General features: G+C 43.2%; 1 protein-coding gene across 1 annotated transcript in view; it reads right to left on the minus strand.

Moving 5' to 3' along the window:
- Nucleotides 1–13,090: 13,090 nt before the first annotated feature.
- The window catches only part of tmx3b (thioredoxin related transmembrane protein 3b), a gene marked incomplete at its 5' end in the record, with an annotated part of 28,778 nt that continues 25,050 nt past the window's right edge, over nucleotides 13,091–16,818 (minus strand). The window contains one exon of the mRNA XM_079234525.1: nucleotides 13,091–13,765. Within this exon, the coding sequence (XP_079090651.1) occupies nucleotides 13,487–13,765 (279 nt within the window). The 3' untranslated portion in view covers nucleotides 13,091–13,486. The remainder of the gene's footprint in view (nucleotides 13,766–16,818) is intronic.

Raw genomic sequence — 16,818 nt, forward strand, 5'->3', positions numbered from 1 at the left:
CTCCATCATCAACACTTTTTTGACAAGACGGTGTCTCAAACCAGACAAAAGCGTCGCTAGCTGTTCGTCTGAGACGCGCTTTCAGCTCGGGATCCGCGCGGGGAAAACTTTTCAAATACCGGCATCGCTCAGCAGCTCACTTAAGCTTCTCTTCGAAATATGAACGAGCCGACAGCTCTCATGAGAAAGGGGTCCGCTCGTGGCGACGGACCCGCGGATATGCATCCCCCTGACTTTGCAGCTCTTCGCATTTTAGCGTTTTTCAGCTGTTCTCTGCACCATCTCCCCAGCAACAACCCAGACAAAGTAGTGTAGTGACGGGAATGGTGCAGCATTTAGCAGCTAAAGCGGCGGGTTGTTTGAGAGCTAAAACTGAGCTAAAAGGAGAGTGAATATGTGGATTACAATCATCATGTGGCCAGAACCTCGACTCCAAATTGATGCTAAAGTAGGGGGGTTGGATACATTAACTTAAAAGGTGATCATTTGTTGGCGTTCCTTCTGAAAGCTACATTAAAACTGTTCTTTTTTGCTCTTTACTCTCTAATAACTGAATACTGACTGTTAGCTAAAAGGAAATGTCTGTGGGTTGACAGACCCCAGCGTGCGCACCACTCACCACACTGGGGACTTTGACTGCTTTCACTGCTCACAATTTAGCTGACACTTCGACTGCTTTCACTGCTCACAATTTCAGCTGCTTTCACTGCTTCCACGTCAAACTTACTTTTGCACTTATTATTTATTCCTCTTAGTCATCTTTATTCTTCCTTTCTTTCATTTGAACTAAAGTTCATTCTGCGTCAGTTGCTCTGTTATTTGCAGCTTTTTCGAGCAACAAACATGCAGCAGTCACTGCATCGTCTTCAGTTTGTATTCATTTCTTGACAATTGCTGATCAATTATTTACGAACGCTTCACATTTCAGTGAATGCATTTATAAAACATGCCACGATTAAGTGAAGAATATCGGGTCGCTGTGTGCACACTGTTAATTTTTCTTGGTTCGCCTTTGAATCTGTCGGAGTTTGTCTACAGGGAATCAGCTTCACACTGTATTTATTCAGAAGCTTCTGAAATAGAGTGGAAGTAGCAAGTTCAGTTAAAAGAAGAGAGAAACTTGTAACGTGGCAAAAGATCATTTCTGATCCATAAAGCGGAATCAAATTGAAATTAATTATTTGTAAAAATGTCTAAGCTATATACAGTATATTCCTCATTTTTATTTTTATTGTCTGGCCGAAAATAATGCAAAACAATGGTGAAGCTGGTGGTCAAACATGCAGCGCTTTAGCAGCAGTAAAGCTACTGAGTTGAACCCGGAGTTGAACCCGGGTCCACCAGTTGAAGGTCATCACTGATCAGCCCAAAGTAACCGCTGTCACGAGAGCAAAATAAACACTGGGCTATTTAAACTATTCAAAGTCTGCTCTTTAAAATGCAATCAGAAAAGTGTCAAATCAGAGAAAGCATTTGCTCCTTGATCCTCTCCAGATTCAGACGGTAATTTTAATAACTATTTATTCACATGCAAAAAAAGAGGATGTCTCACATGCATGCTAAATAGGCAAAGAATGGCAACTTTTCAGATTCATTCTGATACCAGACGTTGTTGATAGAAGCAAAAGTGAGACGGGGGGGGGGTGGGGTCTGCAGGGGAGGGAATGACAGGAAGCGGTTTGAAGCTCTGTTGGAGGGGAGTCAGACTATTCTTTTGCATTCTTGGGCCTGCAGGTTATTTCTCACATATCCTGTCATCCACTCCTCCCACACATGCTCACTCGTAATTTCCTTGCCTCGTGTGTGTGTGTGTGTGTGTGTGTGTGTGTGTGTGTGTGTGTGTGAAAACAGACAGATGCTTTCAGTTCAGAATGTTGACTTATTTGAGGTTTTTTTTAGTTAATGATCCGCAATTTTAATAATTGTTTAATTCAAGCAAGGATATCAAATATTCCTCTCTGTGTGTTGTCATTTTAAATTTAATATTTTAAGCTCAGGGAAATTGTGGGAAATGTTATAGAGATGCACCTTTTTTCTCCCAGTCAAATCTTTATTGTTTATATTTATTTGTGAGTCTTATTTGTTCACCTATATTGTGTCATGTATTTATTTATTATAATTTTTTTGTCATTGTTTATTTTTCTCCTTATGTTGAGGGAGGTCTGTTGTATAAGCCGTGGCCTCTTGACCTCTTCTTTTACATTCTTATCTTATCTGGGTTTTATAAAGTCTTAAAGATGAAAAGGCTCAGGGATTGCTGTGGTGATTCAGTCACAGGCGATACTAAGTTTGAAAACATTGGGCTTTTTTCAAGTCTCTTCTGCTCCGGTCAGTTGTTCCCGAGTGAATGAGGAAGGTACGTTGCTTTCTTTCTTCCGGCACAGACCATCAAAATGGACAATTTTGTTACTGCCACATTCAAAGTAGGGAGACATGAAGCATATTCATAGTTAAAGTTCCTCTCTTCCATTTTGCATCCACACAAACTAGTCAAACCATATAACATTAGCAGACATTTTTCTACAGCAAAAGTCGGGAAAAAATGAAGTTAAGGAATTGACCAACCTCTAAACACGGCCTACTGGTGGCCAATCACAGCTCACCAGGGCCCTTTCTTCCTGTTTAGCCTCTTTCTCTTTCCTTCACTATTTCGTCTGCAAGAAAAAGTTTTAAATTTCAGTTTCTTTGCATCAAAGCTGCTGAAATGTGGAATTTGTCATTTCAGCTGACTGACGGAACACGGCTGCAGAACAACCACAGCTTCTCATTTAGGAAAGCTTTTGTTCACTTCTCCGTGAGAATCAAAGACCAAAGTGCTTCACAAAATGACTCTGAATTTCAAGTGGAAAACGTACCACCGTTGTCATGGTGAACTACATTGTGTGGGGTGCTCTAACGGCAAATAAGGGCAGAGTGATGCTCAATTATTAAAGTTCTCCGCCTCAACTTCTCAGCCAATAATCAACATGCAGTCATATTAATAAGATGCATTGTATTGAATCAAGTCAACTGATTGTCATAAGCAGTATCCAACCCAAATGTAATGTAGGGACATAAACGAAGCCGTACAAATAGCCTTGTATCCTTTAGTTGCATTTGACGGAGAGGGGCGAGAATATCTTTGCAAAACAATGTGCAATTTATATAGAAAGACAAATGGATAAAGCAATGGAGCAGGAGCGTCAGCATTCATCATTCTGCTAGATCGTCATCCTAATTGCATCGTTCTTTATTCCACATAACAGAGAGATGAGCAGCTACGCAGCGGCAGGCTCTGCATTCGCTCGTGTGTCTGAGAGATGAAGAAAAAAACATCCGCCGATTCCAAAACCATACAAGTTGTTCCAGATGTGAAAGCAGAGCTCCAAAAGCCACGCTTTGACAAGGCGATCACTGCGATTAAAAGGAGTTCCGAGTCAATGTAAGGCATTTATTTAAAACTAGAGAATCTTTACTCCTATTTAAGGGCGGCCTATAAAACAACTCCCAGAGAGTTTTGGGATTCTGCAAAGAAACCCTCGATAAGAAAGTGGATCGTATCTTTGATGACTGCTGATATCACTTTTTTTTTTTAGAAAGGCGGCGACAGTTGGTGCCTGTTTCTCTTCCTGTCTCCTGCTGCTGTCAGGACAAGCTGATTGATACAAACTACCGCAGCAGAGGACTCTCCGCCTGCCCGCTCGCTGTTCTTCGCTCCTGACAAATGTAGCCTCTAAGTGGCTGTGGCAGGCTGTGATCCTGCAGGACCCTTCATGGTACATATGAGCGTTGCATTTTTTTCATTAACTCCAGGTACGCCATCCCATCCTCTCCATCCTTCCTCCCCTACACCCCAAAGTCTGTCATCGTTGGCCAGAGTTGCACAGCCCCCTCTCTCTCTCTTTCAACGCTCTCTCTTTCCGCTCTGTTTAAACCAAGTCCAGATAGGCGGAAACGCATGACAGACAATCTCTGCCCTACTTGCAGCAGCTACACCACACGGGCACGCACATCATACAGAGAGAGAGAGTGGGAGAGAGAGCGGGGGGCATAACAGTGCAGCCACAGAAGACAACCCACTTTGGGAAAAGCAGGGCTGAGGGCCAGTTCTGAATCTGCCTCTGGCTGTCCTTGACGAACCTCCGGGCCAGATCCTCCAGGGTGGTCTAAGCAGCGCGCGGCTCTGAGAAGATTTATCTGGATGCTTGACAACTCCTGCACCACTCATCCAGGCTGCTCGCGTCCCCACAGAGAGCACATGTCACTGCCTTAAAAGCAACGCCGCTTGACAATGACATTGTGGGGTTGTTGTTTTTTTCATACCTCGCATTCACTTTATTTTGGAGCAGTTCTGGGGGAGTGAGGAAGTTCAGTGTGAGTTTGCGACTGTGATTTGAGTTAGAGATTGTACTATTGAAACTTTGCAGGCTCCTGTTGGTGGATTTGGATCATTGGCTGTTTTATCAGATACAAAAAAAAATGGCAATACAAGCAGCACCCACAGAGAACTGGCAGTTACATTATGAAGATTTACTTGATAATTGACCACATGATTTACATACAATGTAACGGCACTGGAAAAGATCATGCAGGAATTTAGGGGAATGACAACAATGGACAATGGAGTATTTGTTTAACTTCATCAATATAAAGTATCCTATTATCAAATCATAAAATAGTTAATCAATGTATTAATACTAAACGTAAAGCAAGTTTGCACAAAATATATGGGGCTTTGACACTATATTATGTGTTATGTATCATATTTCAGATGAAAAAAGTAAAATCCATCACTGCTCCTTAATGCGGTGTGCTAATGATGTGTAAAAAGGTTCATTCAGTGCCTTATTGACTTTACTTACAGCACAATATCGTCCATTTGCCAGGACGACCTCTGGAGAAGCTGCGTGTTGAGGATAAGCGATCGTCTGTTAACCTGTGGCTGAGCTTGTGCCTTTTTTTCTTTTGGTGGCAGCAGATGTTGAAAACAGGAAAATGACATTTACTCGTCTTTGTGAATGTTTTATTGTTTTCACTCAAACATCAAAAATCCCTTTAAGATGATTTTATTTTATTCTTGAGCGACCCTGTGGGAACCAGTCGCATTTTAAATGCGTCTTCCACTTGTTTGGATGTTTGCACTTTTCAGTGTAGCCCAGTGCAATGGTAATAATTTAGTGCAATAACAATATGACCCAGAAGACTTATACATTAACAGAAACCCCAGGAGTGCATTAAACTTGGTCCCTACAAACAGTAATAGGCCTCCAGCCTCAATTATTGCTTGTTTTTTAATGTGTTCCCGCGCCATCTATCAACACAAGAACGCATTTTAAGAGATTATTTTGCACCTCTGGGTCATTTTAAACCAAATAACTGTTCACAATTATGTTTTTCTAATTATGATTATTTCATGATTACATTACAGAGCTCCCTGGCCACAGCCAACACAACATGGCCTCCAGGCTAGTGAGGGAGTGAGGTGACGGTGTCACTGAAAGCAATTAAAAAGCCATCAGAGGGGGCTGAAAAGAAAACACTTCCTATTAGATTGCAAAGTTAACCAGTGGCCTGAGCCCAGTGCGGCCACAGGAGCACTAGGATGTCATTACTCTCTGCAGGCGCTGTGCGGGCGTCCCTCTGTGGTGCTGCTGGATGCTAAAGTGGGCTCAGTAATGACCGGCAGCAGCACCTTGCACCGCTGCCCCCCAAAGAACAGCCCATCAGGGGCGTCTCCACCTGACGTGTCAATGTTCATGCAAACTCTCACAGGCGTCTGGGGAAAGATTAAAGTCTCAATGCATCTGCCACACTTGCAACAGCATTACACTGTAAAACATCGAGCATACACAAGTCACATATTCGTTTTCTGGGGTCACGTACGGAACGTCAAAATGGCCGCCACAGATGCAAGCATTTTTTTTTAATCAGTCCCGTGGGAGTCGACACGACGAGCAGCGTGCAGACATGTAGCCGGTGTTTCGGTTTAACGAGTGGCCGTGTTAAGTGGTGACAGGTAACAGTAACAACACTTCCCTTGCTGCATACGTTTGGCTGTAAAAGGATCTTTATTCGTCACTCACACCTACACCTACCACACATACTGACTTTACTGACAGCCACGCCCCAAACTTTAATTACGTAACATTTTAATTTGGATAGATTTGGTTTAATTTGATTGAATAAAGTTTATTTTGTCAACCTTTGCCATGGCGCGTGTCCTTTTTGTTTATGACCACTTGAGTCAGGCTGTAACAGGACCAATCAGATGAGTTCCTGTTTTGGGAAACACACAACTTCACTTCTTTGCTAAGAGCTGAGAAGATTAACGACATATCACATCTCATATCAGTCTATTTAATATAAAATAGGGGGGCTAGGCGACGGTTAGCCTAGCTTAGCTTCGCGTAAAGACTGAAATATATATTTAGCATGCAGACATGAGACAGATCTTCTCATCTAACTGCAAGAAAACAAAACGGCGAACCCTTTTTTTTAGTTCTCTGTGTGCACAGTTTAATAAGTGGAGGTATTTCATGATGTGATTATAAAGATGTCCGCATCCATGTTTTGTTTTGTTCCTCACTCGCTTTGTGAATATTTGTTCTGGTGTGTTACTTGTATGTTGAGCGGAGAATTAAACCAGAACAAATAAAAGATATGAGGACTGAGGCAGAAACACCACAGTTAAAGATGATAATATCAGTCACCAAATAGGCCATGAATTATTTAATACACCAGAGTGGGTCCAAACCCTAATTAAAGCTAAAACACCATAAATACCCTTTTAGCTACATGTATATTAATTAGAGAATCCCATAAATATTTTAAGACCCCACTCTTCACAACAAGCCAATCTTGAATCTTGTTTGTGATTCTGTATGCTGTGATGTAAGCATCAAGGCTTTTATGAGCACAGGTACGGTACTTACAGCGTATAATATATTCAGTATAATCCCCGTAAACAGACAGCCCCGCCCTCTATGCTTCTGACCCCACCCATTCAAAATGACATGAAAGGATTATTGTGCAAAAGCTCTTAACTTCAATAAATCCCACTTTCTTCACCGGATATAGCGCTCAGCTCTGTATTTCCTACATGTTTCCAGAGATATCCAGCTTTCCCTGACTGTGCCGGCAATGTGTTGCCTGGGCAGCAACGGTGTTTGTGTACATAAGAAGTGTGAATCCCTGGACATAAGTGTTGTTACTGTACCGTCATTAAAAAGCCAGCTGGCTACACAGTCACCATGACAGGGTTTGGGAGTAAGCGCCGGACCCAGCAGGCCGGTGATGTAACGTCCCCGAACATCTGGGTAGAGGGACTAAGGCTCAGATTAAACACAGGCTAGGAAGGCTGCGACACACACACACACACACACACACACACACACACACACACACACACACACACACACACACACACACACACACACACACACACACACACACACACACACACACACACACACACACACACACACACACACACACACACGCACACTCTTCCTTGACTGTGAAAGCTGATTTTTTTGGGTAATCATTTTCAATCAATTTTTGGATTTTCTTTGGGTAATCAGGTTGGAGGATGGAAACAGCCGCTGGCAAAAAGGTGTGAGAGCCGGCGTCAGCAGCACGTGTCACCTCCTCCAGGAACAGCTCCGTCTCAGGTACTGTAAGTCACCCTGACCCCCCCGAGGGGACAGGGCCCCGTCAGTAAATGATGGTGACCCGGGCAACATCATTAGGCCGTGTGCTGTGTGGCAGCAGCTCCTCCGCAGAGTGATGAGCAGAAAGACTCCACTGGGAAATGCTTACAGTGCACTTAAAGGTGACAGAGATAATGTGGGCCGTGCACTTGTTATTCTCTGCAGAGCCGCGCATCATTTGTACGCTACGGCTATAAATAAAGATTTGTCACAAACCGAGATATGGAGTCTGTATGAGGCGCTGAGCCGCAGTCGACTTGAATTTCATGATTTTTAATTGACCGTTTACTAACCCTCTCAGTGGAACGGCGGTTGTCCAATCATGGCTTAGCGACCGTAAACAGGCATGACTGGTAGGGACGGGCGATAGCACAAAATCTGGTTTAGAGTCAATACTATTTATCGTAAAAATAACACACACAAACCGCTAATCTACTATATAAGGAAGAGAAATGTATCCAGGCATGAAAACGGATCAGGGGTGAAAAAGGTGAGAAGGATATTACCCCTCTAGGGGGGTCCGGGGGCATGCTCCCCCGTAAGAACATTTTAAATATTGCATATTTTAAAGCATCAACCTGATGCATTTTGAGGTGCTTTTTTGCCAACCTGGGGAGAGCTGGAGAAACTTAACTTCAGCCATGAGTCAAATATTATTATGGCCTCCTTACTAAGTATTATGCAAGCCATTTCATGCCAGCCTGTCACTGGGTCTAACATTTACAGTCAGACCTGCAAACTCATGAGGGGTGAAAAAGGTGACACCAGCGGGGGGGGGGGGGGGGGGGGGGGCAGTGACGGGAGAGTCAGCGTCACTCGTCGAGAAGCTGACAAACTATGATCATTATGGGTTTTAATTCTTCTTTTGTCAATACCCAAGTGTACGCGCATACATACATACATACATACATATATATATACACATACATACATACATACATACATACATACACATACATACATACATATATATATACATACCCGTTCAAAAGTTATATTCTAAGTATTAAGTCTACAATATATATATATATATATATATATATATATATATATATATATATATATATATATATAGTATTTTGTAGACTTAATACTTACAATATGCAATACTGCTGTACTATACTGAATATTGGAAATGAAGCCGCTGTAGACATCTTAACGCTGATTGGCCAAGACTCGACACGTCAAAGATCTTCTATTGCTAAGATGATCACGACCTCAGTTTTTTCCGTGTCCCACTCCAATCTCAGAAACAGCGGACAGTTGACCCCCCCCCAAAAACAAACAAAAACTCTTCGGATCTTCACGATTCACGTAGGTTACCTATTTTGATTTCAAAACGGCAAATTTCGCCAAAAGGTGAGGGATTTTCATGTCTGGTATCACAGTTCATGAGGTGAATGCATGATGAATAAGCTACTTGAATATGCTGAATACGTTTTAATTACCACTAAAATAATTCTCCAAACATGAGACTTTGCTTTTTTAAATACACGTTTAAACACAAGGAAGCTACCAGCTAACGAGGTGAACACTTGTTTTAAAATGACTCTTAGTTGTCCTATTTAACAGAAACTGGGATTTAAAATGTGCATCCATTACCGTTTTATGTTCTTCTCATTGAAATCCTCCATTATTCAATTGTGTTTCAGTATTGTGCTTGACTCCAACGTGTTGTTGCTCATCTTCTCTTCAGCTGACAGACGCTCTCCTCCTGTGAGCGTTCCTTTGATGTTTTTTGATGCAGACGTTGTAACGGCTCTGACGGGCGTCCTCGTGCGGCGCACAGACACTTTCACACAACCCCCGAGGAACCGCTTTACCAAAATGTCAGGCCCGAAAACGACGACAACAAGCACCATCAATCGGCTGACAAGGCCGACAAGCGGCTATTAAACCCAGCCGAACTGTTGACACGGAGTCACATGGCGCCAAAAATAGTCTGCCGGGGCGACGGGAAATGATCTTTGTGCCGAGCTGATGGTGGGAAGCGGCGTTTACCGATGGGGGAGGCGGCTTCTCAGAGGGGCCACATAGGCAGACATTGTTTATGTAATCAAGCATTGAGGTATTTGTGGCAGCAAGACAGATGGACTTCGGCAGCTGCGGCCATCTATCGGCCGTAATGCGAAAAATACCGCTTTCCTAACAGAGTATCAAGTGCGGGGGTTTGTTTCCATGGTGAGCAAAGCTAATCAGCAGTCATTGAGTGACGGAGCTTCAGAAATAGCCCTGAAACACAGGCTTAGAGCATTAACTGAAATAACCAGCAATCTCTTCTACCTTGACCCAGCGTGGCCCTACGCCATTAAACGCCTCCCGTGAGTCATGATCACCATCTCGCCTTAATGTGCCGTTCCGACACGAGAGACGTCAGAATGAGCAGCCGAGTGTAATTGCCCTTGTCTAGTGCGCCAGATTGTTGGTTCTCCAAAAAGGAAAAGAGACAGGAGGCCTCCTTCATTTGCCACGCGATGAAACTCATTCTCAGAATATACGGCGAGGTAATTGAGGGGACGAATTACTTTTTGCATCAGCACCACTCGATGACACTGATTCTGATGTAGCCGAGTAATATATTATCTCCCCCTCTGCAGTGATTTATCCCCAAAAATGACATCCATTGGAAAGTGAACGTTCCCTTCCTTTATCAGGTGTGGACAAATAACCCATCAAATGTCCCTGAAGCCACGTCTGTTCTTTCTCCCTCTCAAACTGTGCGAAGGTCCGGCCTTCTCAAAGTGCGGCGTGACATTGTGCCTTTTCATTATGTAAAGTCACGTCTCCGAGTTCGGCTTTAAAGCGCCGGCGTTCCCTAAAGAGAAGAAATAAATGAGTTTCACATCAAGCAATGCAATCAGCCGCAGTTAAACCCAGATCTCCAAAAATTTGATTACATCTGCTATAATTGAGTTGACACCTCTACCTTGGATTACGCCGTCGAAAGATATTAAAAAGAACACAATTATATGTGCGATAATTGGAGATGGATGAAGAAATAGATGTCGAAACGGAGGAAATATGTACGTCAGATGGACAAAAGATGGCAGTCAACAAGAGAAAAAGAGGACAATCTTTATTTCAATCTTTTAAACCTGTAATAAAGTGTGACAATCTCAATTCAAACCCAAAAGAGGAAGTTTGGCAGAGAATGGTAGGCAACTACAAGGACCAGAAGGCAAGGCGAGGGCATGGTTTCCTTTAGTGCAGTTTCACAGTAATAATACAGATGACCTCTGTATATTAAAAACAGCAGGTGTGCTTAGATTGAGGAGCCTAAATCGAGATTTACTGAGCTACAAAAGCACGATGAAATGAAGAATAACGAATCTTGAAGCGTCCTTATTACTCACGATTACACTTTAAGAATGGAGGGGTGAGGGTCACCTTCACCCCGTTATAGCACAAACTGCTCAAAACATTCATTACTATTTGAAAGCATCATCTTAATTCAAAGTCCACGCAGTAGATTAGTAGTTCGTTCAGTTGTCATTACGTGAGGTGCGATTGAAAGAAAGTCAAAGTTGGGAATGTGGACGCAGAATTAAGAAGACTTCGTCTCGCTACTCTTCCCAAGGTCAACGGATGAAGTCAATGCTCATTCATCACCATGTGTTGGAAGTTCCCTTGAGAGAAAGCCTGTTACAGAAGCTGTCATTGCTCATTTCAAACTTTTAATTACTAGCCAGCTCTGTACGTTGAATATTATGCAGGAATGTTTCGGATGAATAATGTAAAACAAATGCAGCGGGAATAATAATAGTGTACCACTCGAAATGAATAGTTTTGCAATTTAGGGAAGTTTGCTTATTGGCTTTCTCGCCGGGAGGTTACACGAGAGGATCGCATGGTCTGGTAAATATGAAACTAAGGCCAGCAGACGCTTAGCTTAGCTTAGCATAAAGACTGGATGCAAGGGGGAAATGGCTCGTCTGCTCTGTCAAAGGCGAAACAACCGCATACCAGCAGCTCTAAAGCTCTCTGAGGAACAAGTTGCATCTTCCCCGGAAGTGACTTCAGATAAAAGAAAAGACATTTTAGAGCTCTAAGTGCTGGCAGGTGGTTGTTACGGTCTTTTGACAGAACCAGGCTAGCGGTGTCCATTCTTTGTGTTAAGCTAAGCTAACAAGCTACTGGCACGGATTTCATATTTTCCCTTCATACATAAGAGTCGTCTCAACTTTCTCATCGAACGCTTCGCAAAAAAAGTGAATAAGCTTGTTTGCCAAATGTCAAAGTTTTGAGTGATGGTTTCCAACATGATTTATACTTGTATCTATCCACCCGGGTTATTTAACACAATGTTGTCACATAATTCAGTATTTGTGTGTTTTTGTTGGGGGGATGTTTAGTTTCCACGCACCAATCATGAGTAAGAAACATACGACAGTTATTTAAAAATGTGCTTTGTGTTCCATGGAAACATCACTGTAATATTAATATTACACCCCAAGTTTATGAGTGCCAACAACACATTTTTCATTTGTAACAAAGTGTTCCCAAATCCGAGCAGGTGCACTGCACTGTGCATGTTTCATAAAAAGCGTATTACACTGAGTGGAGCGGATTTTAGGAACATTTGAATATTTTATGTAACAGACTGGCCACTTAAATCCAAGAGAAGCCTTACTTGATTTCAGCTATTGCGTACACTTTAGTCATGTATATGAAAGTAGGATAGATACGGCATTGATGAAACTAACAATAGTTATCATGATAACAAGGGGTTAAAACTCAGTAGCAGGAAGACGGGCTTTATATTTTGTGCGCTCAGTGTACGTCTCAGTGCATCGGGATTTAAACTTCAACCTGCCTACTGAATTCAATATGGCAACCAGTGATGGAAGACAGATTGAAATATGGAAAAAGACAGAGCCAGGCTATCTGAAGAATATGACTTGTTAAAAGCTACAGGGACTACTGATGCCTTTTATGGATGTCTGCTATACAGGTGCAACTCGTCTAAACTAAGAATTTTGAGCAGGTTGGCCGTGTTGAAAAAAAGAAAGAAATAAAAAGTACATTTGCCATATCCCAGTAACAGACAGACTGATAGCAATTACCATTCCAGCTTTCTTTCATTAACTCTCCTCATAAATGGACACTAACAGGTGGCTGGCATGAGAAATGGGTTGAAATGCACTTTGCACCCCTAGAACAAGAAGAAATATTTTCAGGCAATAACATACAATAGAAAAAGCACAATTCATTTATGGCAGATTTTCCTTCTTGGGCACTTCCTTTTCATTTCTACACACGCCAATTTAGATAAGCCTTAACGTTGGGCTGCGGGGTAGAGGTGAAAGAAATGTCTGTGTAGTCATGTTGGTTGTGAGGCAGGTTTCTAATATTTAAACTGGAATAAAAAAAAAAGAAAGAAAGAAATAGATTGGGATATGACAAAAAAGAAAAGAATACAACGGGAGCATTTTAGTAGTTACAAAACAACGAGAAAAAGCATCACACATCACAATAAAACCACTGGTTGGTCGAATCTTAATAAATAAGAGGTCTGTTTGGTTCACAGCCACCCCTCCACCACTCCTCTTGAGCGTTACGCGTTTACACACCATCTCTAAAAAGGCGGCTAGCTTCAAACATGATTCGATGGCTTCACTGAGCGGCCGACCTTTAGCACAGAACTCAAAGATGGGAGAGCGTCTGTGCTAGAGGGGCTTTGAGGGGAAGTGATATGAAAGACAAAGAAGCAGAATAGCAATACATTGATAATGTCTTTGAGTTTCACGTCACTGCATTTGACTAGGCCTATCATCCTCTATCCGGTGGGAGCACCTGTGTTAATCGGTTTTCTTCTCCTCGGGGTCCTTCTCTCCGACGTCGTCCTCCTCGTCCTCGTCTTCCTCGCCCTCTTCGGGGCCCTCCAGCTCCGTGCCGAGTTGCCTCTCCTCCTCCTCGTCTTCCTCTTCGTCAGTCAGGCCCTCCCTCTTGAGCGCGTCCATCTCCTCCGAACCGTCATCCGACTCAGCAGTGCAGATGCCGTAGCACATCAGGCTAATTACACCCAGCGGTAGGCCGAAGAGGAAGCAGCCCAGCAGCGGAGAGCTGCGAAACACCGACTGATGTGGGAAAGGAAGAGATGAAAGGAAGGAGGACGCAGAAGGGGGAAGTGTGAGGGACGGGAATGTGGAGATGCAAACGGGTTGAGGGAATGAGGATAGCAAGAAAGATATGTCAATTTTCTTTCACAATTGGGTATTTTGCAGCAGAAATGTGAGCTTTAAGCCACTGCGCTCTTGATGTAAATGATGGACACATACAAGTAAAAAAGCATTTCCTTCTACAAACATTAACATCACTCAGAATCTCTTTCCTAAATCTTCATCGTTCTTATCTTGTTCAAGTCGAGATCACCAACCGAGCAGAGCGGGTTGCAGAGTGCTAATTAGTTTGTGATAATACAAAAATTGCTTGGTGGTAATGAAGCAAATGAGAAGAGATAAGGGCCAGAAGGCGGCTTTCTATGTAAAGAGTGGCACTTATAGCCACACCCCTGATGTCACAGTGTACCAACACACCTTGGGCTACAATTCCTTTGAGAAACTGGTTCTCTCCGGCACATGAAAACATCCACAGAGGATGCCGTCTCCACTCAGCCCTCACTCCTCTTGAAAATAACAACACCGGCATCAGAACGTTGCTGATTTCAGCTCAGGGTTCAACACAATCTACCCTTCATGAAATTGATTGGTAAACGTAGCACTCTGGACTGGAGTACTTCACTCTGTAAGTAGTTGTTAGACGTTCACGTTCATGTGTAGTCCGCAGTGTGCAACGCTCTCAATGCTTCCCCAAAAACATTACAGCCCAAATGTGGAGGGAATCCGTCTGTTAAGTAGAAGCGCTACATCTCTCTCAAACAGCCAGTGTTTACGATGAGGAAGAGACTCCCATTACAGTGGCTATTAGCAAGAGAGAATTCAAAACCATATTTAGAGATCCAGAAATATTGGTGTGAAAACACGCTTTTATGTTTTTAGCCGAGCCGCAGCATATATTCATTCATGTATTCATTCATTTGCATTACGGCATTACGCTCCGAGTGTGCGTTTAGAAGGCCGGTCACAAATCATTTGCCGAAACACGAGCAGGCTTTAATATTTTTTATATTAATTACATTTCTGTCGTGTCATTTCAGAATACCAGCGTCGTGTTACACTGTTTGTGTTTCCAGCTCCTAATGTGCCGTTTGTTTTGTTTTACACTGACGGCCATATTGGAGCGTTTCAGCCTTTTATCTGGAACACTGTGGGGTTTCTTGTACTTCCACAGTGCAGTTTGAACTGATATAAATAAAGAAATCTCAAAACTTCAAACGAAAAAGGTCCACCTTTATACACAAGTCTGTCTGAAGATATTTTCTGCTCTTTTCCTGTCTCCCACGCCTATAATAGGCTCAGAAACACAGACGGTGGCTACATGGTGAATGGACCAGTACTTGTATCGCGCTTTTCTAGTCTTCCGACCACTCAAAGCGCTTTAACACTACATGACATCATTCACCCATTCACACTGATGGGAGGGGCCACCTGCCCATCAGGACCAACTACATTCATCCTCGCGGAGCCGGGGATCGGACCGCCGATCCTCTGATTGAAGGACAACCCTGCTTGTCGCTGAGCAACAGCCATGTGTGCACATCGGTTAGTTTTTTGTTGTTGTGAATTTCAACTACATTTTGTTCTTGCAATGCTTAGTGAAGAAGCTAATATTCTAGACTTAATTGTTTTTAAATTCATTATAATTTGGTGACAGTCTGCACATTTGGGTATATGTAAGCATAGAAGAGCATTAATCCCTAGAAATAGAATAAAAACAGTCACTGCTCAATCACATCCATGCCCTGAACCTGCATATAAAAATGTCCCATTTCTGGGACGCGTACCAATCCACTTCTGCGAAACGCCATCCCTGCGGCAACAACAATGCTCGGGTCACTGGAGGACAACTTCCTCTTTAAATGATCCCAGTGACAAATGAGTCATTTGGCCTGAATATAGCAGGATACATCGGAGACAATGTACCTGGAAGGGAGTATTCGGTCACAACGTCTGTCAGCCGCTGAGCTGAGGAGAAGAGAAACATTCGCGCCCCCTCCAGTCATTGCCACAGGAAGAGGGATGGTAATTGCCGGGGCCGCGTGACGCTCGATGAGGTAGAGATGGGTATGCTATGCTAACACAGCGGGCTATGAGTCATTGGGCCTAATGTGGCTGCTCCCTCACGCTCCTGTCAGACGTGCATTTAGATTCAGGCTCTCCGGGGGCGAGGTGACGGCTGCTGCCTATCTGCTCTGTATCATACCGTGTCACTGTAAGCAAGACGAGCCGCGGGGACGAATGCAGAGCGAGGCGAGAGGAGAATAGCTTTTCCTCTCACAGGTGTACGGCGAGCCTGTGGATTCTTGCTTTTGTGCAGTTGCTAATGAGAAACAATTATAGTCCTTCACTTTCTGCTTTTTACACAGCTCAAAGAAAGAAGGTTTTTTTTCCATTGTATTATTAACCTTTTCAAACCAGGTTTCATTCTTCCACTGGTTCAACTGTCAAACCTTCAATGAAGCTGTTCTTTTACAAGCCTTTCATTGTACGTCGAGGTTAGCTTCCAGAAGTCACTATACCTTCTATTTTTAACAAGTCTTTCGGAGTAAGATCTATAATTTTCCTTTACGAGTTCTACGCATCCCTTCAAAGACATTGTTAAGGTGGTTACAGTACAAGTGGAGAATTACAACACAGCTGTATTTACATTCCTCTCACACCTGTGGTCAAATAAACACCAGCTCCCTCTAAAAGAACCAACTGCTTTGGGTCAGGACTCCGAACTGGCTTCTCCTCCCACTTTCACTCCGTCTCCTCTCTCATCGCCTGTTTCTCGTTCCCCCCGTACTGTGTTTACCGCCTGCATTGCATATTCTCAGTCGTACTCCATCAGTCTTGTTCTCCGGCTGTTGTTTTTCTCCCGCGGGGGAAAGAGCGGCGCACTCGGGGTGCATTTGTTTTACAGTGTTGCTGAACTTGGCGCGTATGCATATACAGTACTTGCCATGGAGCGGAGAACACAGTCGAGGTGGTGCGACGCATATCAACGAGTACACGGTGCTCAGTGGCAT

This window comes from Taurulus bubalis (assembly GCF_910589615.1).
Source record: "Taurulus bubalis genome assembly, chromosome: 18".
Taxonomy (NCBI): Eukaryota; Metazoa; Chordata; class Actinopteri; order Perciformes; family Cottidae; genus Taurulus; species Taurulus bubalis.